At 46.4% G+C, this 26,122-nt stretch overlaps 1 protein-coding gene across 3 annotated transcripts; it reads left to right on the plus strand.

Moving 5' to 3' along the window:
- The first annotated feature begins 227 nt into the window (after nucleotides 1–227).
- rfxap (regulatory factor X-associated protein) lies at nucleotides 228–24,628 on the plus strand. Of its 3 annotated transcripts, XM_072477037.1 has the most exons (4): nucleotides 229–813; nucleotides 20,951–21,067; nucleotides 22,599–22,763; nucleotides 22,927–24,628. In XM_072477037.1, the coding sequence occupies exons 1-3, from the start codon at nucleotides 331–333 to the stop codon at nucleotides 22,722–22,724; spliced, it is 726 nt and encodes a 241-aa protein (XP_072333138.1). In that variant the 5' UTR covers nucleotides 229–330; the 3' UTR covers nucleotides 22,725–22,763; nucleotides 22,927–24,628. The 3 variants fall into 3 exon arrangements, with proteins under 3 accessions (XP_072333139.1, XP_072333138.1, XP_072333137.1); XM_072477038.1 differs by having other exon boundaries at nucleotides 228–705; nucleotides 22,599–24,628; XM_072477036.1 differs by having other exon boundaries at nucleotides 22,599–24,628.
- The last annotated feature ends 1,494 nt before the right edge of the window (nucleotides 24,629–26,122 follow it).

Here is a 26,122-nt window from a genome sequence, read left to right on the forward strand (position 1 = left end):
GGACATGCTCAGTGCGGGGCGAGTCTTTGAGCATGCTCATTGAAGGGGGAGGGGCGGCAGTTTGGACATGCTCAGTGCGGGGCGGGTCTTTGAGCACGCTCACTGGAGGGGAGGGACGGCAGTTTGGACATGCTCAGTGCGGGGCGAGTCTTTGAGCATGCTCATTGAAGGGGGAGGGGCGGCAGTTTGGACATGCTCAGTGCGGGGCGGGTCTTTGAGCATGCTCACTGGAGAGGAGGCAGTTTAGGCATGCGCAGTGAAGTGCGGGAGCCGGAGTGAGAGGGGCGCGGAGGTTTGGTGTGGGCCGTTGAGAGCAGCGGGAGATTCGGGATGAGTGGGAGCCGCAAGAACAGCGAGGAGCCGCCGACTCTTTCCCCTCGCAGTGTCAGCCACCAGGAGCTGACCACGGTGGCCATGGACGCAGCTTGTTCCGAAACTAGCCAGGAGGGGGCAGGAGGAGATACGCTGGTGACTCCTGATAACAGAGAGAGCCCGGGGGAGGGGGAAGACAACAACAACGAGGAGGAGGAAGACGAAGAGGATGAAGACGACGACGACGAGGAGGAGGAGGAGGAGGAGGATGATGAAGACGACGACGACGATGAGGATGAGGAGGAAGAAGATGAAGAAGAGGAAGAAAGCGGCCACAGCGAGACGGTGACCAGGAAATGTGTGTACGAGGGATGCACAGAAACCACCAGCCAGGTAGCTAAACCCAGGAAACCCTGGATGTGCAAAAAACACCGCAATAAAACTTACAAGGACAAATACAAGAAGAGGAAGAGCGACATGGTCAACATACACAAGAGTAATGTGAGCATAAGCGGTAGCTGCTGGGCTAACAATTATATTTGTTTTTATTCTCTCTCTGGTGCTCTTTTGGAAAGTCATGATGTGGAGATGCCGGCGTTGGACTGGGGTGAGCACAGTAAGAAGTCTTACAACACCAGGTTAAAGTCCAACAGGTTTGATTCGATGTCACTAGCTTTCGGAGCGCTGCTCCTTCCTCAGGTGAATGAAGAGGTCTGATCCAGAAACACATATATAGACAAATTCAAAGATGCCAAACAATGCTTGGAATGCGACCATTAGCAGGTGATTAAATCTTTACAGATCCAGAGATGGGGTAACCCCAGGTTAAAGAGGTGTGAATTGCATCAAGCCAGGACAGTTGGTCGGATTTCGCAGGCCAGATGGTGGGGGATGAATGTAATGTGACATGAATCCCAGGTCCCGGTTGAGGCCGCACTCATGTGTGCGGAACTTGGCTATAAGTTTCTGCTCGGCGATTCTGCGTTGTTGCGCGTCCTGAAGGCCGCCTTGGAGAACGCTTACCCGGAGATCAGAGGCTGAATGCCCTTGACTGCTGAAGTGTTCGCCGACTGGAAGGGAACATTCCTGCCTGGTGATTGTTGCGCGATGTCCGTTCATTCGTTGTCGCAGCGTCTGCATGGTCTCGCCAATGTACCACGCTTCGGGACATCCTTTCCTGCAGCGTATGAGGTAGACAACGTTGGCCGAGTCGCACGAGTACGTACCACGTACCTGGTGGGTGGTGTTCTCGCGTGTAATAGTGATATCCATGTCAATGATCTGGCACGTCTTGCAGAGATTGCCATGGCAGGGTTGTGTGGTGTCGTGGTCACTGTTCTGAAGACTGGGTAGTTTGCTGCAAACAATGGTTCGTTTGAGGTTGCGCGGTTATTTGAAGGTAAGTAGTGGGGGTGTGGGGATGACCTTGGCAAGATGTTCATCGTCATCAATGACGTGTTGAAGGCTGTGAAGAAGATGACGTAGTTTCTCCGCTCCGGGGAAGTACTGGACGATGAAGGGTATTCTGTCGGTTGTGTCCCATGTTTGTCTTCTGAGGAGGTCGGTGCGGTTTTTCGCTGTGGCGCGTTGGACCTGTCGATCGATGAGTCGAGTGCCATATCCCGTTCGTACGAGGGCATCTTTCAACGTCTAGATGTCTGTTACGCTCCTCCTCGTCTGAGCAGATCCTGTGTATACGGATCTGTAAGATTAAATCTGTAAAGATTTAATCACCTGCTAATGGTCGCATTCCAAGCATTGTTTGGCATCTTTGAATTTGTCTATATATGTGTTTCTGGAACATACCTCTTCATTCACCTGAGGAAGGAGCAGCGCTCCGAAAGCTAGTGACATCGAAACAAACCTGTTGGACTTTAACCTGGTGTTGTAAGACTTTGTACTTTTGGAAAGTGTCCGACTTGTCCCTTGGGCACTTCCCTGGTACCTTTTACCTTTGTGTGTGTGTATTTGTGTGTTTTTGTTGACCGGCTGTTTGCTGGGTGTATCAAAGTCTACTTTTGACATTTGTATGTTAACTTTGCTCGTGGTTACAGCAGAGAAGGAGACTATTTGACTTGGCATGTCCATGCCAGTGCTCTGCAAAAGTAATTCATCTGGTCCCACTCCCCCCAGCTTCTCTTTGTAGTCTTGCAATTTATTTCCTCCTCTGATAATTATCCAATTTATTTTGGAAACCACGATTGCCTGTACACTCGGGTGTGCATTTCAGATCCTAACCACAGGTTGCATAAAATAAGTTTTCCCTCGTCTCATCTTTGGCTCTTTTATCATTCACCTTGAATCAATGACCACTGATTTCAACCTGTACCAATGGCGATAGTTTCTCCCGATCTATCTTCTCTCAATCTTTTTTTTAAGGGAGAACTGACCAGCTTGTCTAGTTTTAGAAGTTGACAGCATGAAAACAGGCCCTTCGGCCCAACTTGTCCACGCCACCCAGCTTTTACCCCTGAGCTAGTCCCAATTGCCCGCATTTGGCCCATATCCCTCTATTCCCAGCTTTCCCATATAACTGTCTAAATGCTTTTTAAAAGACAAAATTGTACCCGTGTCTACTGCCTCTGGCAGCTCATTCCAGACACTCTCCATCCTCTGTGTGAAAAGATTGCCTCTCTCAACCCTTTTGTATCACTTCCATCTCACCTTAAACCTATGCCCTCTAGTTTTAGACTCCCCTACCTTTGGGAAAAGATGTTGACTATCTACCTTATCTATGCCCCTCATTATTTTATATAAACGTCTAAAGTTCACCCTGAGCCTCCTACGCTCCAGGGAAAAAAGTCCTAGTCTATCCAGCCTCTCCTTATAATTCAAACATTCAAGTCACGGTAGCATCCCAGGAAATCTTTTCTGCACTCTTGTGTGGCAGACTCATGAAGATTTTCCCCCTCCTTACCTCCACTATCAGTCAAGTTTCTGGTGCCATGTTTTAGAATCCCAAACCCTAACTATTGCATCATCAAGAAGCAGAATTTACATTTAATTGATATGTGGAAACACTCCTATCACTGACTGAAGACCAACAATAAAGTTAAAATTTGGGGATATCCGAGAGCCTGCGAGGGTACTGACGCCTTAAATGGTACAGTTTACCCACTGAAAGCATGACTATGAAACTCACTGCAAGATCCTGTCTGTCCATTCAGATATTGGTTTACAAGAGTCCTTAGAACTAAACAGGAACAATCTCATCCCAGTCACGCATCCACCCATCCGATCCCATCAACCAGGCTAGCTGAGCAATCCTCGTCTTAGTCTCTGTGTGTGGAGTTTACACTTCCTCCCATGGGTTTCCTCCGGGTGCTCAGATTTCCTCCTACAGTCCAAAGATGTGCAGGTTAGGTGGATTGGTCATGATCAATGCGCATGGTTACAGTGATAGGGCAGGGAGTGGGCCCAGGAAGGGTGCTCTTTTGGAGGGTCGGTCCAGACTCCCTGTAGGGATTCTATGGATTCCAATATCTTCCTGGATTACTTGCAGATTTTAAACTGTTAAGTCCGAAGGCAATTAGTGAAAGGATATAAAATACATAGGGGACTACAAATTATGATCTCACATCCCCAATCCAGCTCTGAAAATAGCACAGAATGGAGCGATTAAAAAGAGGTTAAATGACCTAACCTGCTCTGATGGTAAAAGTGAATCAGAAGTTCTGATTTTGTGCATTTATATGTGTATTCCACGGTCATCCTCGTTATTTCATTATAATAGATTTTATCCATATTACTGAAGTCCCTCATCCTTGGGACTATTTTCATTAAAAAAAATGTTTTTTAAATATAAATTTAGATTATCCAATTCATTTTTTCCAATTAAGGGGCAATTTAGCGCGGTCAATCCACCTAGCCTGCACATCTTTGGGTTGTGGGGGCGAAACCCATGCAAACAAGGGGAGAATGCAAACTCCACACGGACAGTGACCCAGAGCCGGGATCGAACCTGGGACCTCAGCGCCGTGAGGCAGCAGTGCTACTCACTGCGCCACCGTGCTGCCCCATAAATCTTTGCTGCACCCTCTGTACTGCTTTCACATTCATTCTAAAGTGCGGTGCCCAGAAATTGGGCTTAACTCTCGAGTTCAGGCTGAACCAGTATTTTATACATCCAAACATATGAAATAGGAGCAGAAGTATGCTATTCAACCCCTCAAGCCTGCTCCACAATGCAGTAAGATCATGGCTGATCTGTTTGTGTTGAGTTTCACATTCCCCATCTATTCTCAATAACCTTTGATTCCCTTGGACAGCAATAATCTATCTACCTTAAAAATATTCAGTAATCCAGCTTCCACCACTTTCTGAGGCAGAGAGTTCCTCTCAAAAATGTGTCTACCTCTACCTTAATAATATTCAGTCATCTCGCTTCCACCACTTTGAGGCAGAGGGTTCCAAAGTGGCACAACCCAGATTTACAGCTATTACTGGAATGTTTCTTGTATCCTCCATAGTGAACACAGAAGTAAAATATCTTCTCATTTGATCTGCCATTTTCTTATTATCTACTATTAAGTCCCCATTCTCACACCCCAGAGGACCAGCACTCACTGTACTTCCTCTTGTCCTGTTTAAATACCTGGAGAATTTCTTGCTATCTGCTCTTGAATTCCTAGCTAGCTTCCTCTCTTACTTTAATTTCTTTCTTCTTATTAACTGTTTAGTCATTTTCTGCTGTTATATTCTGACCAATCAACTTGCCTGCCGTTCATCGTTAGGCAGGTATATATGTTTTCTCCTCCAGTTTGATGCTTTCTTTAACTTTGTTAGTTAACCATGGGTAATGGCTCCTCCCTTTAAAATTTTTCTTTACAGCAGGACTATACTTCTGAATATTCTGAAATATTCCCTCAAATGTCTGCCACTGCTTTCCGTTGATGTATCCCCGATCTTGGTATCCTTGTTCACTTCATCTAACTCCGCTTTCACTCCCACATCGTTCCCCTTATTTAAGTTTAGAATACTAGTCTTAGACCCACTCTTCCTTTCAAACTGGATGTAAAATTCAATCCTTGCTTTTATACTCAATGCCTCTATTCGTAAAACCAAGGATTCTGTCTGCTTTTTGAATATTTCTCAATCTGCTGTGCCACCTTGAACTGTTTGTTCACATATACTGCCAGGTTCCTTTGTTCCTGCACTCTTTTTGGGAATTGTACACTGTATTTTATACTGCCTCTCCTTGGGCCGATCAAAACATATAACCTCCCACTTCTCTGCATTAAATTTTCTCTGCTATTTGTCCGTCCATTCCACCAGCGTGTCTATGACCTCTTGAAGTATATCACTAACCTCCTTAAAATTCACAATACTTCTATCTAGAAATTTTAAACCTGTACTCTGCACACCCAAGTCTAGATGACTCGTGTATATCAAACAAAAATGCAGTGATCTTCTCGGCAACCTCACTATATACCTTTCTCCAAACTGAAAGCAACCATTCCCTACACCTCTTGTTTCCTCTCACTCAACTTTGTATCTATGCTGCCACTGTCCCTTTAATTTTATGAACTTTAGCATTGCTGACCAGCTTGTTGATGTGGCACATGCCTATTGGGAATCCATGTACACCCACTTCAACCTCATTTAAAAAACTGTTTAAGTTAGTGAAACTATTTTCCCTTAAATGCGTGCTGGCTTTCTATATTTCATCACATTTTTACAAGTGACTGTTAAATTTATCCCAGTTACCATTTCTAAAAATATTTCTGCGACCAAGGCTAAACTGGCTCTATTTGCTGGGCTTATAATTGCATCCTATTTTGAAAAAGGGAGTAACATTTGCCATACTCCAATCTTTTGACATCACCCCTGTAAGGAGGACTGGAAGATTCTAGCCATTGGCTCTGCAATTTGCACATGTACTTTTTTCTGGATTATCAGATTCAACTGAAGTAGTCCTGGTGACAGCAGTTGTAAGTCCAGACAGTCTTTTTACTATCACTTCTTGTGAAGCATCTTCCTCCTTGATAATCACAGATGCAGAGTACTCATTTAGTAGCTCAGCTGTGCCCAATGTCTCCCATCTGTCAACCCCCTTTTTGGGTCCCTAATAGGCCCCACTCCTTTTTTTTAAAAAACGCATTTTATTCAAACTTGTATCAAAGTAGGTTACAGCAAATAAACATCCTGGGGGGCAGCACGGTGGCGCAGTGGGTTAGCCCTGCTGCCTCATGGCGCCGAAGTCCCAGGTTCGATCCCGGCTCTGGGTCACTGTCCATGTGGAGTTTGCACATTCTCCCTGTGTTTGCGTGGGTTTCGCCCCCACAACCCAAAGATGTGCAGGCTAGGTGGATTGGCCACACTAAATTGCCCCTTAATTCGAAAAAATTAATTGGGTACTCTGAAAAAAAAAAAAAAAAAATTTTTTAAAGGAGAAAAAAAAATAAACAACCTGGGAAACATTCTTCCCAACAATCAACTATACAGTTTGTACAGATTTTTCTCCTTTTTCAACCAGCTCCCCATCACCCCCCCCCCCCCCCAATCCCCCTGCGACGAACAGCTCCTCAAACACTGTCACAAACATCCCCCACCTTTTCTTAAACACCCATGCTGAGCACCTTAACTCATACTTTATCTTCTCTAACCGCGGAAGTCATACAGATCACCCAACCATGCTGCTGCCCCCGGTGACAATGCCGACCGCCACTCCACCAAAATTCGTCGCCGTGCAATCAGAGAGGCAAAGGCCAAGACATCGGCCTTCCTCCTCTCCATGAGCTCCGGCTTCTCTGAAACCCCAAATATCACCACCAAAGGGTCCGGGTCCACTCCCTCCTCCATTATCCTGGCTAAGACCGCGAACACTCCGCCCAGAATCTTCCCAATTTTTCACAACCCCGAAACATGTGCGCATGATTCGCTGGCCCCCGCCCACACCTCTCTCACTCATCTGCTACCCCCTGAAAGAACCCACTCATTCTCGCACGAGTCATATGCACCCTGTGCATTACCTTAAACTGTATCAGGCTCATCCTTGCACAAGAGGAGGTCCCGTTTACCCTTTGCAGTGCCTCACTCCATACTCCCCAATTGATCTCCATTCCCAACTCCACTTCCCATTTCTCCTTGATCTTCACCACCCGCTCGTCTCCCTGCTCCCCCAGCCACTTATACGTATCCCCAATTCTTCCCTCCCCTTCCACATCCGGAAGCAGCAGTTGCTCCAGCAGGGTGTATCTCGGGAACCCCTTCCAGACCTTTTGTGCAAAGTCCCTAACCTGTAGATACCTGAACTCACTACCCCTCGGCAGCTCTACCCTCTCCTTTAGCTCCTCCAGACTGCTGAACCCTTCCTCCAAATACAAATCCCTCACCTTCACCAGCCCCACTTCCCTCCACCTCCTGTATACACTTTCCCCTCCCCCCCGGCTCAAACCCATGATTCTCGCACAGCGGTGTTAGCACCGTCATCCCTTCCACCCTAAAATGCCTCCTCAGCTGATTCCATATCTTCACTGTGGACTGCACCACTGGGCTCCCTGAATACCTACTCAGAGCCATTGGCAATGCTGCCCTCACCATAGCCCTCAAACTAGACCCCTTACAAGATTTGTCCTCCATCCTAACCCACTCTACCCCTTCTACCCACCACCGCCGCACCTTGTCCACATTCGCCACCCATAATAATGAAGCAAGTTTGGCAACGCCAACTCCCCCCCCCCCCCTGCTGCCTCTGCCTCTATAGCAGGGTCCTCCCCACCCTCGGCACCTTCCCCGTCCATACAAAGTCAGAGATGATTGTGTCCACTTTCTGAAAAAAGGCCTTTGGTATAAAGATCGGGAGAGCCTGAAAGATAAACAAGAATCTCGGCAGAATATTCATTTTCACCACTTGGACCCTGCCCACCAACGTGAAGTGCAGTGCAACCCACCTCTTCAGATCCTCCCTGGCCTCCTCCACCAGTTTCGTTAAGTTCCACTTATAAAGCCCCGTCCATTCCCTCGCTACCTGAATCCCCAAGTATCTAAACCTATCCCTCGCTCTGTAAATGGCATCCCCCCCTAAATTAGCCCGCTCATTCACCGGGAATACCTCGCTTTTCCCTACATTCAGCTAGTATCCCGAGAACCCTCCAAACCTCCCCAACAGGCCCATAATCCTTCCCATACTCTCCAACGGATCCGAAACATATAGCAAGAGGTCATCGGCATAGAGCAACACCCGATGTCCCCTCATTATCCCCTGCCACTCTGCCGACCCCCTGAGAGCCATCACCAATGGCTCTATGGCCAGCGCAAACAGCAGCGGCGACAGCGGGCACCCCTGCCTCGTACCCCTGTGTAAGTCAAAGCTTTGTGAGCTCACATCATTCGTCCTCACCCTCGCTCTTGGCGCCACATACAGCAACCGCACCCATGCCACAAATCTCGGCCCAAAACTTCGAACAAGTACCACCACTCCACCCGATCGAATGCTTTCTCCGTGTCCATGGGCACCACCGCCTCTGGAACCAGCGCTCTCGACGGATTCATCACCACATTCAACAGCCGTCTTATATTACTCGCGAGCTGCCTGCCCTTCAGGAAGCCTGTTTGATCTTCTGCAACCACCCCCGGGACACAATCCTCCATCCTCCCCGCCAACAACTTAGCCAATACTTTCACATCCGTGTTCAATAGTGATATGGGTCTATACGACCCACATTCCCATTCCTTTTTAAAAACTATGTTTATGCATGTTAGAAGACTTTTGATTTTCCTGTTATGCTAGCTGCCAGTCTCTTCTCAAATTCTCTTGTTTGTTTCTCTTTTTGTTTTACTTTCACTCTGAACTTTCTATACTCAGCCTGGTTCTCACTTTTATAATCAACTGACATCTGTCATTGGTGCCTTTTCTCTGGTTCATCTGGCTCTTTTTTGTCATCCAAGGAGCTCTTGCTTTGTCCAACCTTTCCCTCTTATGGGAATGTACCTCAAACTGGCACCTCTTTGTGAAACAACCCGATGCTTCATTACAGTTTTGCCTGTCAATCCTTGATTCCTATTTACCTGGGCAACATCTGTTCCCACGCTATTGAAGTTGGCTCTTGCCCAATTATTAAGCTTTATTTGAATTGCTCGTCATCCTTTTCCATTAGTTGATATAAATCTTGTGCTAGTATGATCGCTGTTTCCTAAATGTCCCTCTACTGACACTTGATCCACCTCATTCCCTAAAATGAGATCCAGCAATGTCACCTCCCTGTCTGGATTGGAAACATTGGGCCAAATATTCCATCGGAATACTTACTTACTTACTTACGTTGCACCAGAGCTCTGCATTTTTCACCCAGTTTCTGAGCTGGGCCTTTTCAGAAATGCAGCTCATACATGTTTGGGCATTCTTCATAAGCAGGGTCCTTGGGGAAGTCAGGCATACCCACTTTTTATGGCAATAGCTGCCAAATGTGCTAATGCCACTTTAAGAATGTGTGGAGAGTAGTTAAGTGTATGAAAAATAAGATGGCTGTTAGGTGAGGGGATGGGTGAGGGGGTAGAGCGACAGGTGTGTGAGGGGTTAGGGCGGTGGGTGGGCGAGGGGGTAGGGCGGTGGTTGGGCGAGGGGGTAGGGTGGCGGGTGGGTGAGGGGCTAGGGCTGCGGGTGGGCAAGGGGAGGGTGGTTGGTTGCCAGGCAAGAGGGGAGCTGTAGGTAGGGTAGTTGGAAGTCAGGTGAATGGATAAGTCGTCGGGTGGTGGGGAAAGGTTGGTTAAGGACTGGGAATTGTTCTGGGAGGTCATGGGTCAGGGAGTAGTCTGAGGGGTAGATAGTCAGGAGGTGGGGGGGGGGGGGGGGGTATTAGTCGGGTGGTCAGATGGCAAGTTGGCAGGGATCAATTGTATAGTTATCCAGGAGTTAGAACTGGCTTTAATTCTTCTACCTTTTCCTGGGTAATTATTCTGGTAAATAGGTCATAACCATCTTAAGTCTTTTTTAAAATATAAATTTAGAGTACCCAATTCATTTTTTCCAATTAAGGGGCAATTTGGTGTGGCCAATCCACCTATCCTGCATATCTTTGGGCTGTGGGGTTGAAACCCACGTAAACACGGGGAGAATGTGCAAACTCCACACGGACAGTGACCCAGAGCCGGGATCGAACCTGGGACCTCAGCGCCTTGAGGCAGCAGTGCTAACCACTATGCCACATGCTGCTCAACCATCTTAAGTCTTTGACTCTAACTCAGAGTTTCAGACGTTTCCAGACGTGGTAGAATTGACCACCGGATGTCCATACTTACCTGGCTTTTCCCATGGAGTCCTTGTGTTGGAACTTCCAAGAATAAATAAAAGTCATATTCATGTGGCTGTACAGGAGGCCACTTTCCAGAGGGAAGAGATTTCCTTTGTTAGTTTTCCCCGGATGCTCCCGCTTACTCCCACAAGTCCGAAAGACGTGCTATTAGGTGAATTGGACATTGGTGAATTCTCCTCTCTGTACGCCGGAATGTGGTGACTGGAGGCTTTTCAGAGTATCTTCATTGAAATGTTAATGTGACAATAAAAATTATTATTATAGTTTTAACTGAAAGCCAGAGAAGGACACTCGGGAGTGAACACCTCCCAACTCTGTTGGGAGAAGCTGGTCAGGACAAGGGAGTTGCAAAGATGCAAGCTTCCTAAGGAATGAGGTACAACCCAGATAACCAGGGAATCGGGACAGAAAGAATGTTTAAGACATCTGAAAATTTACGAGAACAGAGACCAATATATATTGCTCCAAAGAATTCAAGGAAGAGTAAACAAAGTGTTCTGAATTGGAGACAATTGCAGTAACTAGATTTAAAGTGGACAACAGACTTCAGAGGTAGATTTAATAGATTCTGAGAATCACGAGTTAAAGCAATTATGAATAGCTTGAATTCCAGTCAAGACAAAGAAATCCTAAATGGGTTGGTGTAAAATCCTGGACTGGATTCGCTGTTAAAAGTGGAGGGGAGGGGACTTCCGGTGACGGTGGGCGGGAGGCAGCCGCACATTGGAGGGCTCCCGTTCGGGAACGGCATTTTCGCGGAGTCACGCCCGGTCCTAGGGCCAGCGACGGCAGTAAAAGTCGGGAGAAAGCGCTAGGAGAAGAAGGATGTCGAAAAACACCAAAAAAGCGGCTGAAAGTCCGTTGGAGAGGGGAAAGGTCACTGCGGGGTCAACAAAGAAAATGGAGGCTGGAGCACCAGGGGAGGCCGCAGAGCTTACGGCTGAAGAACTAACTAAGGTGATGGCTGCGGAATTCCAAAAGCAGTTGGCGCAGATTGATAAATGCATGGAGACGGTGAGGAAGGAGATGAGGGAGGTTTTGAATGTGCTGGTGGAGGAGGCGGTTTCCCCAGTGAAGACGGCGGTGGCGAGCGCAGTGGCGGAGGTGCGAGAGCAAGGGGAGGCGCTGAAGGAAGTGGAGGAGACGGTATTGCAGCACGGTGATCAACTTGCCTCGATGGGGAAGGAGATGCGGAGGGTGATGGACACGAACAAGAATCTGCGAGGAAAAATGGAAGATCTGGAAAACAGATCCAGGCGACAGAATTTCAGGGTCGTGGGGCTGCCCGAAGGAGTTGAAGGACCGAAGCCGACTGAGTATTTTGCCGCGATGCTGGTAAAACTATTGGGGGAGGGGGAGGACCCCTCCCGATATGAGCTGGATCGGACTCATCGGTCGTGGAGGCCTGTACCAAAGGCGAGTGAGCTGCCAAGGGCAGTGACTCTGTGCTTCCGGAGGTACAGTGTGAAGGCGAAGGTCCTGAGCTGGGCCAAGCTGGTGCAGTGGGCTGGAGCTGGTATACGTGTATACCAGGACTTTACGGTGGAGCTGGTGAGGAGGTGGGCTGCCTTCAACCGGGTGAGGAGGGCACTGTACATTGGCACGGTGCAGAGCGGCATTGTATATCCAGCAAAGCTGAGGGTGACTTACAAGCTCAGGGACTTTTATTTTGGAACGGCGGAAGCAGCGGAGGAGTTTGCGAAGGCAGAAGAACTGTGGCAGAACTGACAAATTGAGGAATGGTCAAGTGCCGATGTAACCTCAGGACTGTATTTTCTTTTTTTGTATCACTGCGTGCGGGTGTAGAGGCTATAGGAGCTAATGTTGCATATATTTGGACAAGGGAAGGGACGGGACTTTCACACGAAAGGAGGGCTCTTTGGGGTGTAGGTGGATATGCGGGGTTTGTGTGCTAAAAGGGGACCTTTGGGCTTTCCTAGGGCCGGGCAAGGGGGAAAGGGACCCGGGTGGGGGCCTCCACGCTGGCCGGTTTAAGCCGGCCAGTGAACGGGAGTGAGGTGGGGGGAGGGGCTGCGGCCATTGGAGCCTGACAGAACAGGGTCCGAGTGGTCTAGCCGGGGTGGAAAGTTGGGGGGAGGGAACTGAGGTTGGTGGGAGGAGCTTTACAAGAGGCAATGGAGACTTGGTGGGGGGGGGGTACAACTTTGGGGTATCATGTACGGTACTCTCTTAGAGGCTGGATGGCGTTGGTTGGGGGGGGGGTGGAGAGCCGTTTAGATTAAGGGTGACCACGGGTAATCCCTGATTCCTTTTTGTCATTTGTTTATGTAAACATGCGGGTTGAGGTTTGGGGGTTGGTGGGCGGATGGGATCGTTGTTATTATGGGGATTGACATATCTTGTTGGTCATTGTTCATTGTTGATGGGTGTAAATGTGGGAGAAAATGTGAAAAAGGAGGAGAATTAAAAAAAAAATTTTTTTTTTTTAAAGTGGAGGGGAAACCTGGTCTTGATTTTGGAATGCAAACCGCTAAGGGAAAACATTATTATTATGAGAGAAGATTTTAAAGCGTGTTTTTGGGAGTGGAGTGTGGAAACTCTTGCGTGACAATCATTTGGGGGGGGATTCTGAGGAGACATCCACAACATTCACGTGAGGCTCAGAATGGAGAGTGCATTTGCCGACATCCATGTTTTACGCTTAATAAGGACGTTGGTGTTAATGAGACCATTAAGATGTAAATTAATCTGTGTTAATCCTAAACCTATGTGTAATTGTTAAGAAAAGGGGAAGTAAAGGCGTATTGTAAAATCCAACTTTTTTCATGTTTAATAAATGTTGTTTTCTTCTTGTTAAAACTAATTAGCGGTCCTGTTACTCTGTTCCTCACGTTTTATAAAAAGAAAAATAACGGTTACTGTCTTTATAGCCAAGACTCCGTTCTGGGATCATTCCTTTCGGTTATACCATCAATTGGCATCATAACAATATGGTGTTATATAGAACAATACAGCGCAGTACAGGCCCTTCGGCCCACGATGTTGCACCGAAACAAAAGCCATCTAACCTACACTATGCCATTATCATCCATATGTTTATCCAATAAACTTTTAAATGCCCTCAATGTTGGCGAGTTCACTACTGTAGCAGGTAGGGCATTCCACGGCCTCACTACTCTTTGCGTAAAGAACCTACCTCTGACCTCTGTCCTATATCTATTACCCCTCAGTTTAAAGTTATGTCCCCTCGTGCCAGACATATCCATCCGCGGGAGAAGGCTCTCACTGTCCACCCTATCCAACCCCCTGATCATTTTGTATGCCTCTATTAAGTCTCCTCTTAACCTTCTCTCCAACGAAAACAACCTCAAGTCCATCAGCCTTTCCTCATAAGATTTTCCCTCCATACCAGGCAACATCCTGGTAAATCTCCTCTGCACCCGCTCCAAAGCCTCCACGTCCTTCCTATAATGCGGTGACCAGAACTGTACGCAATACTCCAAATGCGGCCGTACCAGAGTTCTGTACAGCTGCAACATGACCTCCTGACTCCGGAACTCAATCCCTCTACCAATAAAGGCCAACACTCCATAGGCCTTCTTCACAACCCTATCAACCTGGGTGGCAACTTTCAGGGATCTATGTACATGGACACCTAGATCCCTCTGCTCATCCACACTTTCAAGAACTTTACCATTAGCCAAATATTCCGCATTCCTGTTATTCCTTCCAAAGTGAATCACCTCACACTTCTCTACATTAAACTCCATTTGCCACCTCTCAGCCCAGCTCTGCAGCTTATCTATATCCCTCTGTAACCTGCTACATCCTTCCACACTATCGACAACACCACCGACTTTAGTATCGTCTGCAAATTTACTCACCCACCCTTCTGCGCCTTCCTCTAGGTCATTGATAAAAATGACAAACAGCAACGGCCCCAGAACAGATCCTTGTGGTACTCCACTTGTGACTGTACTCCATTTTGAACATTTCCCATCAACCACCACCCTCTGTCTTTCAGCTAGCCAATTTCTGATCCACATCTCTAAATCACCCTCAATCCCCAGCCTCCGTATTTTTTGCAATAGCCTACCATGGGGAACCTTATCAAACGCTTTGCTGAAATCCATATACACCACATCAACTGCTCTACCCTCGTCTACCTGTTCAGTCACCTTCTCAAAGAACTCAATAAGGTTTGTGAGGCATGACCTACCCTTCACAAAGCCATGCTGACTATCCCTGATCATATTATTCCTATCTAGATGATTATAAATCTTGTCTCTTATAATCCCCTCCAAGACTTTACCCACTACAGACGTGAGGCTCACCGGTCTATAGTTGCCGGGGTTGTCTCTGCTCCCCTTTTTGAACAAAGGGACCACATTTGCTGTCCTCCAGTCCTCTGGCACTATTCCTGTAGCCAATGATGACATAAAAATCAAAGCCAAAGGTCCAGCAATCTCTTCCCTGGCCTCCCAGAGAATCCTAGGATAAATCCCATCAGGTCCCGGGCACTTATCTATTTTCAGCCTGTCCAGAATTGCCAACACCTCTTCCCTACGTACCTCAATGGCATCTATTCTATTAGCCTGGGGCTCAGCATTCTCCTCCACAACATTATCTTTTTCCTGAGTGAATACTGACGAAAAATATTCATTTAGTATCTCGCCTATCTCTTCAGACTCCACACACAATTTCCCATCCCTGTCCTTGACTGGTCCTACTCTTTCCCTAGTCATTCGCTTATTCCTGACATACCTATAGAAAGCTTTTGGGTTTTCCTTGATCCTTCCTGCCAAATACTTCTCATGTCCCCTCCTTGCTCGTCTTAGCTCTCTCTTTAGATCCTTCCTCGCTACCTTGTAACTATCCATCGCCTCAACCGAAACTTCACACTTCATCTTCACATAGGCCTCCTTCTTCCTCTTAACAAGAGATTCCACTTCCTTGGTAAACCACGGTTCCCTCGCTCGACGCCTTCCTCCCTGTCTGACCGGTACATACTTATCAAGAACACGCAGTAGCTGATCCTTGAACAAGCCCCACTTATCCAGTGTGCCCAACACTTGCAGCCTACTTCTCCACCTTATCCCCCCCAAGTCACGTCTAATGGCATCATAATTGCCCTTCCCCCAGCTATAACTCTTGCCCTGCGGTGTATACTTATCCCTTTCCATCATTAACGTAAACGTCACCGAATTGTGGTCACTGTCCCCAAAGTACTCCTACCTCCAAATCCAACACCTGGCCTGGTTCATTACCCAAAACCAGATCCAACGTGGCCTCGCCTCGTGTTGGCCTGTCAACATATTGTTTCAGGAAACCCTCCTGCACACACTGTACAAAAAACGACCCATCTATTGTACTCGAACTATATCTTTTCCAGTCAATATTTGGAAAGTTAGTGTCTCCCATAATAACTACCCTGTTACTTTCGCTCATATCCAGAATCATCTTCGCCATCCTTTCCTCTACATCCCTAGAACTATTAGGAGGCCTATAAAAAACTCCCAACAGGGTGACCTCTCCTTTCCTGTTTCTAACTTCAGCCCATACTACCTCGGAAGAAGAGTCCCCATCTAGCATCCTCTCCGCCACCGTAATACTGCTCTTGACTAGCAGCGCCACACCTCCCCCTCTTTTGCCTCCTTCTCTGAGCTTACTAAAACACCTAAACCCCGGAACCTGCAACATCCATTCCTGTCCCTGCTCTATCCATGTCTCCGAAATGGCCACAACATCGAAGTCCCAGGTACCAACCCATGCTGCCAGTTCCCCTACCTTGTTTCGTATACTCCTGGCATTGAAGTAGACACACTTCAAACCACCTACCTGAACACTGGCCCCCTCCTGCGACGTCAAATCTGTGCTCCTGACCTCTATACTCTCATTCTCACTTACCCTAAAACTACAATCCAGGTTCCCATGCCCCTGCTGCATTAGTTTAAACCCCCCCAAAGAGCACTAACAAATCTCCCCCCCCCCAGGATATTTGTGCCCCTCAGGTTCAGATGTAGACCATCCTGTCTGTAGAGGTCCCACCTTCCCCAGAAAGAGCCCCAGTTATCCAGATATCTGAATCCCTCCCGCCTGCACCATCCCTGTAGCCACGTGTTTAAATGCTCTCTCTCCCTATTCCTCATCTCACTATCACGTGGCACGGGCAACAACCCAGAGATAACAACTCTGTTTGTTCTAGTTCTGAGCTTCCATCCTAGCTCCCTGAAAGCCTGCCTGACATCCTTGTCCCCTTTCCTACCTATGTCGTTAGTGCCAATGTGGACCACGACTTGGGGCTGCTCCCCCTCCCCCCTAAGGACCCGGAAAACACGATCCGAGACATCACGTACCCTTGCACCTGGGAGGCAACAAACCAAACGTGAGTCTCTCACGCTCCCACAAAATCTCCTATCTGTGCCCCTGACTATAGAGTCCCCAATTACTAATGCTCTGCTCCTCTCCCCCCTTCCCTTCTGAGCAACAGGGACAGACTCCGTGCCAGAGGCCCGTACCCCATGGCTTACCCCTGGTAAGTCCCCCCCCCCCCCCCCCCACAAGTATCCAAAGCGGTATACTTGTTTCTCAGGGGAACGACCGCAGGGGATCCCTGCACTGGCTGCTTTTTCCCAGTCCCTCTTACAGTTACCCACCTATCTCCAATCTTTGGTGTAACTAATTCCCTGAAGCTGCTATCTATGACCCCTTCTGCCTCCCGAATGATCCGAAGTTCTTCCAACTCCAGCTCCCTAACTCGGTCTTGGAGGAGCTGGAGATGGCAGCACTTCCTGCAGGTAAAATCAGCAGGGACACTAACTGCATCCCTCACCTCAAACATCCTGCAGTAGGAACATTGCACTCCCTTCCCTGCCATTCCTCTTACTTTCTACCAAGATCTGGCTAAAAACTAAATTAAATTTTTATAAAAAATAATAATAATATAATAAAATATGGTACTTACCTCAGACCACTGGGTTTTATTATTAGGTTAGAGGAGGAGGGCGGGTGGGAGACACTACACGTGTAGTGTCTCGGGTTTCCTCTCTACCAGAATTTATTGGTGAGGGTCTTCCCAGACGTCCACGGGTCGACTTCCTGTTCCCGCCTAAAAAACTAATTTAAAAAAAAAAGAAAAATTCTCAGCTCCTGCTGAAATTGACTAACCAGCCAGCTCCACTCCCGCCGAAATCGACTGGCCTGCCCCTGCAAAGACAAGTGCTTTTAAAGGTTGACTTACCTCCCAGCAGCCACTTCCGCAATGCTCCCGCTGAAACTGACTCACCAGCTGTTCTCACGCCGAAATCGACTGGCCTGTCCCTGCAAAGACAAGTGCTTTTAAAGGACACTTACCTCCCAGCAACCACTCCCGCAATGCTCCCGCTGAAACTGACTCACCAGCTGATTCTCCCGCCGAAATCGACTGGCCTGCCCCTGCAAAGACAAGTGCTTTTAAAGGTTGACTTACCTCCCAGCAGCCACTTCCGCAATGCTCCCGCTGAAACTGACTCACCAGCTGTTCTCACGCCGAAATCGACTGGCCTGCCCCTGCAAAGACAAGTGCTTTTAAAGGACACTTACCTCCCAGCAACCACTCCCGCAATGCTCCCGCTGAAACTGACTCACCAGCTGATTCTCCCGCCAAAATCGACTGGCCTGCCCCTGCAAAGACAAGTGCTTTTAAAGGACACTTACCTCCCAGCAACCACTCCCGCAATGCTCCCGCTGAAACTGACTCACCAGCTGATTCTCCCGCCGAAATCGACTGGCCTGCCCCTGCAAAGACAAGTGCTTTTAAAGGTTGACTTACCTCCCAGCAGCCACTTCCGCAATGCTCCCGCTGAAACTGACTCACCAGCTGTTCTCACGCCGAAATCGACTGGCCTGCCCCTGCAAAGACAAGTGCTTTTAAAGGACACTTACCTCCCAGCAACCACTCCCGCAATGCTCCCGCTGAAACTGACTCACCAGCTGATTCTCCCGCCGAAATCGACTGGCCTGCCCCTGCAAAGACAAGTGCTTTTAAAGGTTGACTTACCTCCCAGCAGCCACTTCCGCAATGCTCCCGCTGAAACTGACTCACCAGCTGTTCTCACGCCGAAATCGACTGGCCTGCCCCTGCAAAGACAAGTGCTTTTAAAGGACACTTACCTCCCAGCAACCACTCCCGCAATGCTCCCGCTGAAACTGACTCACCAGCTGATTCTCCCGCCGAAATCGACTTTATAATATAATTATATATTATAAATTCTTTCTTTATGAAATTTGCCTGTTATCTACATGAGCTGAAGCTGCTGGATAATAACCAAGAGTAAAAATTAGGCTAAATCATATCCTTTACCACTCCCAACTCAGGATTGCATTAATACTGCCCTCTACTCCGGACAGACCAAGAATTGAAATTGATCCATGTGGTTTGGTGATAGATTGTGATGCATTCACCATTGAGAGATTAGATGATCTGAATAACTTTGAATCAAAAATGTACAATATAATATATAAACAATAAAACAATCTTGCAAGTAATCAGTTTGACTTTCTTTATTTTCCTGACTCAACTTTTGGTTATAATTTATATTTGATAGCTTTTGTCTTTTTAAGGAATAGCTTTTCTTACATTCTAATAATCCCACAACTTTCATGGTCACCATGGGCGAAATTCTCCCCCAACGGCGCGATGTCCGCCGACTGGCGCCAAAAACGGCGCCAATCAGACGGGCATCGCGCCGGCCCAAAGGTGCGGAATGCTCCGCACCTTTGGGGGCCGAGCCCCAACATTGAGGGGCTAGGCCGACGCCGGAGGGATTTCCGCCCCGCCAGCTGGCGGAAATGGCGTTTGGTGCCCCGCCAGCTGGCGGAAATGGCGTTTGGTGCCCCGCCAGCTGGCGCGGAAATGCGGCGCATGCGCGGGAGCGTCAGCGGACGCCGACAGTTTCCCGCGCATGCGCAGTGGGGAGAGTCTCTTCCGCCTCCGCCATGGTGGAGGCCGTGGCGGAGGCGGAAGGGAAAGAGTGCCCCCACGGCACAGGCCCGCCCGCGGATCGGTGGGCCCCGATCGCGGGCCAGGCCACCGTGGGGGCACCCCCCGGGGTCAGATCGCCCCGCGCCCCCCCCCAGGACCCCGGAGCCCGCCCACGCCGCCTGGTCCCGCCGGTAAATACCAGCTTTGATTTACGCCGGCAGACAGGCAATTTCTGGGCGGGACTTCGGCCCATCCGGGCCGGAGAATTGAGCGGGGGGTCCCGCCAACCGGCGCGACCCGATTCCCGCTCCAGCCCAATCTCCGGTACCGGAGACTTCGGCGGGGACGGGATTCACGGCAGCCAACGGCCATTCTCCGACCCGGCGGGGGGGTCGGAGAATGACGCCCCATATCTTGAACCAAACCACAAATAACCAGGTTTATTGAAATTATTTTCTTCAGTCAAAGCAAAATCTGGGGCAATTGTACTTTTTTAAAAGGTCAGTGGGCCAGATTCTGCTGTCAAAATAATGGCGAGGCTAATGGCACTTGCTGTTATTTATGTCTCAATAATTAACACCTTCAAGTGAGCAGTTGCATGGTTAAATGTGAATAGCCAAAAGCTCCTATCCGAGTTGTGTCACTCTGCCATTTGCTTTGTGTAGATGGCATTTCACGGTCTGCCAAGCCACTGACATGCACTGAATGTCATGAATTTCTTACGGAGGTGCAGAATTTCAGCTGAGACAGTAAACTAAGGCTTCATCAGCCACCTGGAGTGGATGCGAAAAATCCCATGGCACTACTTCAGAGAAAAACTTCAGAGTTCTCCTTTGTGCTGGCCAATATTTATTCCTCAACCAAATCACTCTTTCCAAAAAAAAAAATCTAATCATTATTACATTGCTGTTTGAGATCTTGTATGAAAATTAGTCGCACCGATCCTACATTACAAAAGTATTTAATTATCTATAAAGCATTTAGGGACATCCTGAAGTAGTGAAAGTTTCCATGGAAATCCAAGTCTGTTTATTATTTGTATGGTTGATGCAAACAACTCTCTGCCAATATGTAGGGCTAGTAATTATAAGTGTTATTACATTTCTAACAACATGTTAAGTATTAATCTCGGCCATTCAACATCTCTGACACTAAAAATTAAACTTGGAAGTGTGGAGGCTCAGTCCTTCAAGTTTTAAAAACATTGCCCCTCTTTTGCTTTCTGTACCTGATTTGCATTTTTGAAATCTAACTTGCAGTGGCTTCTCAGTCCTTGCGCTGTTAACTTTGCAATCTCCTAAACCAGTTAGGGGGATGCAGTTAGATGTCTTGTTTGCTCAGACCCCAAATTCCCTCTTGTGTAAAGGATACCACACCATTTCCATCGTACACTTAAAATGGGGAAATGTACACTGCAAGTCAACTGTAAAGCACTTAGTTACTTGTTCTGGTTCCTCCACAGGATGATACAGATGACAGACCTAAATCTGCCACTAAACAGCGTTTGAGCTGTATGATAGTGCAGCAAACAAATCGGAAAGCAAGCCTTCTTGAGCAAGTTTTAAACCAAAAAAGATTGGTGAGTGCTTGTTATGACCCCTACATTTTACACGTGCAGGCACGCAACTAACCACCCATTATATGATGCTTATATTCATATCCATCTGTCATGGCTGTCTCTGTTGCATTATGTCCCATGTACCAGATACATCAAAGAGGAGATGAGAAGAAAACTTGCTTATGAAGTAAGTTTACATTGTGGGGAAAAAAGGTGATTAATTTCAGCATTCAGAAATATACTTGGAGGACAGTCAAAGTTTATGGGGAAAATGTAAGATTGAAAAAAATTGCCATTTTTATAGTTCCTTTTTAAAGTGAAATAAGTTTCAAGACACTTCAGAGAGACATAATCTGATAAAACTCAATGAGACAGAAAGTATGTCTATAGTTTATTTATTAACTACATGCTGTCTTAACTAGTGCTGCTGTTGCGATGGGGAGGAGAGCTTTTTTTTTTCTTTTCAAATTTAATTCAGACTTCCAGATGTTGTATGTATGGCAATGAGCACACTATGTTGCTATAACTTCTTGATGGAACATTTGCCAACTAATATCAGAATTGGCAATTGGAGAAGGGTACATCCTAAATATCAAGCATATTAGCTGCGGTTTACCAAATATTTTAGTGCTGCAATTTCCTGTACATTATTCCATCAAGGTGAAACATTCGTTTTTAAACTGATGCACGGTGATTTTTGAACACCAGAAAATATCTGACTAAAAAAATCACAATTGCAAGAAAAGAGCATTTTGGTTAGCCATTTCCTTTTTATCCACTTCCTCTTGTGGAGGTCTGACTGAACAGAAGACTACTACTGCACAGTTTGAATGCAGACTGGGAATGACACATGGAAACTGAATGAAGTGCGCAGACCTCACATTATGGACTGCACCATTAAATGTTGAACTTCACAAAAAAGAATGTGGACATCTTTTTTTTCTTATAGCTACTACTTACCTCTTAGTGATGCATGCAAGGGGAGACTCGGCTACCTATGTGAGGGAGAAAGGAATAGAGATTGGAGTGAGATGGAGGTTTGTGTGGGATGTAAAACACTAGCACAGACCTGGTGAGCTAAATGGCCTGTACTGCAAATTCTTGCATACATTATGCATGAAATATCTTTTCAAATTTGAAATCTGTCATGATAAGGTTGATTGGCAAGCAAAGAGATGACCTGCAAAGAAGTGAAATGCTTTGCAGCTGGATCCCAACATAGTTTTTGAGGTGTTATTTTTGAAGAAGGTATAATTTTAACACTAAAGCCGGCACTCCTGACAGAGAATCAAACTTGAAGAGTGCAATCAGAAATGTGCCAGCAATGCAAGTGTTTATTTTCCGACCTGTGCTCTGTCAGCCTGGCTTCCAGTTGTGAGCATAGGAGTACTGAATTTATCTTTGCGGTGTGAATTGCCGTTGGAGAAATTTTCATTAGAAAAGCTCTGTAAAGGATTTTTAAAATCTAGATGGTGTGCAGAAAATTCTGTTAGAGCAAAAGTGTTTTGTTTAAATAAGATTTGATCAGTAATGCCATTACATTTATTTTTAGTCATTATTGAGAAGTCCAGAAGTTGTCCAGTTTCTACAACAGCAGCAACGATTGCTAAGCAACCAGGCGCTTGCTCAAAGGCAGCAGTTTCAAGAAAACCAATGTGATGCTTTCTTTTCAAAATAGGATGGTAATATACAGAAGCTTGATGCTGATTAAATTTGGGTATGTCACTCTTGCGTAGTATTTTTACATTTCAGCTGTTTTACCTCGTAAGTGTTTTCCAGCAGTTTCTAAAAAGAATTTTGAACTAAAGAACGTAATTGTGATATTGTTTACCTTCTGTTTCTGTTTTGTGAAACACTTTGGAATGTTTTCTGTATTAAAGCCAGAAGGTTACTTATAAAGTTCGGACCAGCACCCAGCCTGGAAGCGTGTACAATTGTGCAAGAAGGTGCCAAACGTGCATCCCAACGTCCTTGCGTGATATTTTGGCAGGCGCACGCATGAGTTGGAAACCTGGCAGCGAACAATCAAGAAGCCAACCTAAATTCATGAAACACTAATTGTCTGTCTGGGGTTTTACGTTGCCTTTAATGTGCGGGGGAGCTGGTGGGCCAGTTGGCCTTTAACTTTAAGTTGCTACCTTGCTCCAGGGTGGGGTGAAAGGTCAGGGCTCAAATAAAATTCATGTGTGTCTGGGGACTGTGTATGCTTGTGCAGCCTAGACACTCGTGGCATAGTTGTAACATCGAGATATATATATGGTTTTCAAGGGTCAGCAGCTCCCTGGGACAGCTCCGCAGCAGCTGTCCCCTTGAGGGGTGAGTTTATTGCAAGTGTCAGTCCGCTCCCTCCCTTTTCCCGGTGCCCGCCCTCCCCAGCTGCTGTGAGCCTTTCACAGAGAGCACGTTTCAAGCTGGATGGCTGTTAATTGGCCAGGCAGGATGAAATTGCGCTCCGGGGCCTATCATGTCTGGGAATGCATGACGGGCAAAAAATTCAAGGTATATATATTTCAACATTTTAGATACTTTGAAAATTCCTGACCTGCTGATTTTTTTCCCTTCAATATTGTGCTACCAAGGATGAGGGATAGTGGTATAAAATGGAACAGCTCCCTATTGCAGGATCTTAGTGTCAACACCAAACCTTTCCTGATGAGATAGAGGGTGACTGTGTGTAAAGTAAAGTTCCCTTGACCTGGCACCAACAGCGTTCTTCAGTCTAAATAAACAATGTTGTTTTCACAATGCTGTCAATCCGAGGAAGCATTGCAGTGGGGGGAGGGAATTGATGGATGCTAAACAAGTTTAAAAAATGGGACGAGATGGGAGTGGCCAATGAACTTTAAAAGCAATGGATCGTTGGAGTTTTTATGTGGCTTCTGGAAATGGAGTGGGAGTGGAAGGGTCTGGGGGAAGAAGCTTCAAAGTGTATTAGCTGAGATTGCCTGTTGGAGAGAGATTGGACACAAGATGCCATGAGAGTTGCCAAGGATATGGTGATTGTCATGCAAAAGAACACTGATTTTTTTTTTGTTTTAAAGCAGATGGCAACATTTGAGCAGATTTCTGCTGTGTTCAATCGTGCAGGGAATTCAGGTTTTGACTGTCCAAAATGCAAAATTGTACATAACCCTAGGTCGAAATGGCTTTTGTCCCATTTTTTAACTAAAAAGGGAAACGTTGGCTGCAGGCACTACATGAATAATCACATTATAGAGATGCTTACTGGGAGCAACAAAGGTCTACGGAACAAAACTTTTCTTTAGGTCCTTCCTTTTCTGCTTTCCATCCAATATGTATGATAAAATAAATTAGTAAATAGTGAAGCATAAACAATACAAATACTATTGGAGAGATATAAGACTTAATTCCCAAATCCTTTACAATTATTAAACCATGCAGTAAAATGTTAAACTCCTGTTTGAAGTTGGATATGGTTAGAACAGAGAGTTTGAGGTTCAAACTGTGCATGATTCCTAGATATTTTAAATGTGTTAAATATTTTAAGGTGAATTTTGTTTGCAAATGTAATAAGTCTTTATTTTGTAACAAATTGATTTTCAAATAAATTATGGTTGTGTAGTCTTGTATGTTTAGTTTCTTTGATCCCTTCAAAAAGAAGTATAATCAGATTAAAACGTGCCATTGATTTGTGCTGCTGAGAGATCAAATTGATTGTTGATCTATAAATCTGAAGTTTCACTCACGCCTGGGAAGATTCATTGTTTCTCCAGACCTTAAAGCAGCCAAAGTGATCAGCCTAGAAACTTAAAACATCCGTCCATTAAAGCAAATTGAAAGGGCATCACCATCCTGCTTGTTGAAAGTAAGATATAAATTTCAATGTTTTTAAATTGGAGTCCAGTTTTCCCCCCCAAACCTCTTGAATCCCATGCATGCTTGAAGCCCTCCAGTAATCCACTCCAGTCTTCACTTGAACCTCTATCATTCTACCTTGGATGCCACCACCAAGCATGATATGGATGCCATTTTAGGAGAAAATTAACAAAATGTTTTCAGGCGATGCAAAAATTGGCCGTGAGGCTGATAGCGTGGAGGATTGCTGTAGCCTGCAGCAAAGTGGCAAGTGGACTGGAAAGTGGCAAATGGAATCCATCCCAGTGTGAGGTGATACATTTGGGGAAAGTCAAACAAAGCAGAAGAATATACAATTAATGGGAGGATACTGAGAGGTGTGGAGGAAGTGAGGAACCTTGGAGAGAATATCCACAGATCCCTGAAGGTGGCAGGACAGGTCAAGAAGGTGGTTAAGAAGGCATATGGAATCCTTTCATCTAGGATATAAGAGCAGGGACGTTTTGCTGGAACTACGTAAAACATTGGATAGGCCACAACTTGAGCATTATGTGTAGTTGTGGTCGCATTACAGAAAGGATGTCATTTCACCAGAGAGGGTACGGAGGAGATTTACGAGGATGTTGCCAAAACTGGAAAATTGCAGCTATGAGGAGAGATCGGGTAGGTTGGATTATTCTCCTTAGAACAGAAGAGGCTTTGGGGAAATTTGACTGAGATGTACAAACTTGTGAGAAACCTGGATAGAGTGGATGCGAAAGGCCTATTTACTTTAGCAGAGAGGTCAGTGACCAGGGGACATAGATTGGAAGTGATTGGTAGAAAGGTTAGAGGGGAGATAAGGAAATGTTTGTTTCATCTCCGAGATTGTGGAGCTCTACCCTAGAGTCTCAGGATATGCACATTAAATATAACCTGCAGGCCACGGACCAAATGCTGGAAAATAGAATTTGGCTTGGTGGCTTGTTTTCCAGATGGCATAGACATGCTGGGCAGAGTGACCACTTTCTGTGCTGTGAATTTTATATGATTCTATAAGCTCAATCCTGTCTTAAACTGCAGTATCTGGATAGGACTTTGCATTGGAAAACTCATGTTTAACAAAAGAAAACTATTACCCAATATCTAAATATAATAAACTAGTTTGTAAAACTTGGAAAGCATCCCGGTAAATCTTTTCTGTACCCTCCCCAAAGCCTCCACATCCTTCTAGTATTGTGTTGACCAGAATTGAACATATATTACAAGTGCGGCCTAACT

The sequence above is a fragment of the Scyliorhinus torazame genome, chromosome 15 (genome assembly GCF_047496885.1).
Source record: "Scyliorhinus torazame isolate Kashiwa2021f chromosome 15, sScyTor2.1, whole genome shotgun sequence".
In the NCBI taxonomy this organism is placed as follows: Eukaryota; Metazoa; Chordata; class Chondrichthyes; order Carcharhiniformes; family Scyliorhinidae; genus Scyliorhinus; species Scyliorhinus torazame.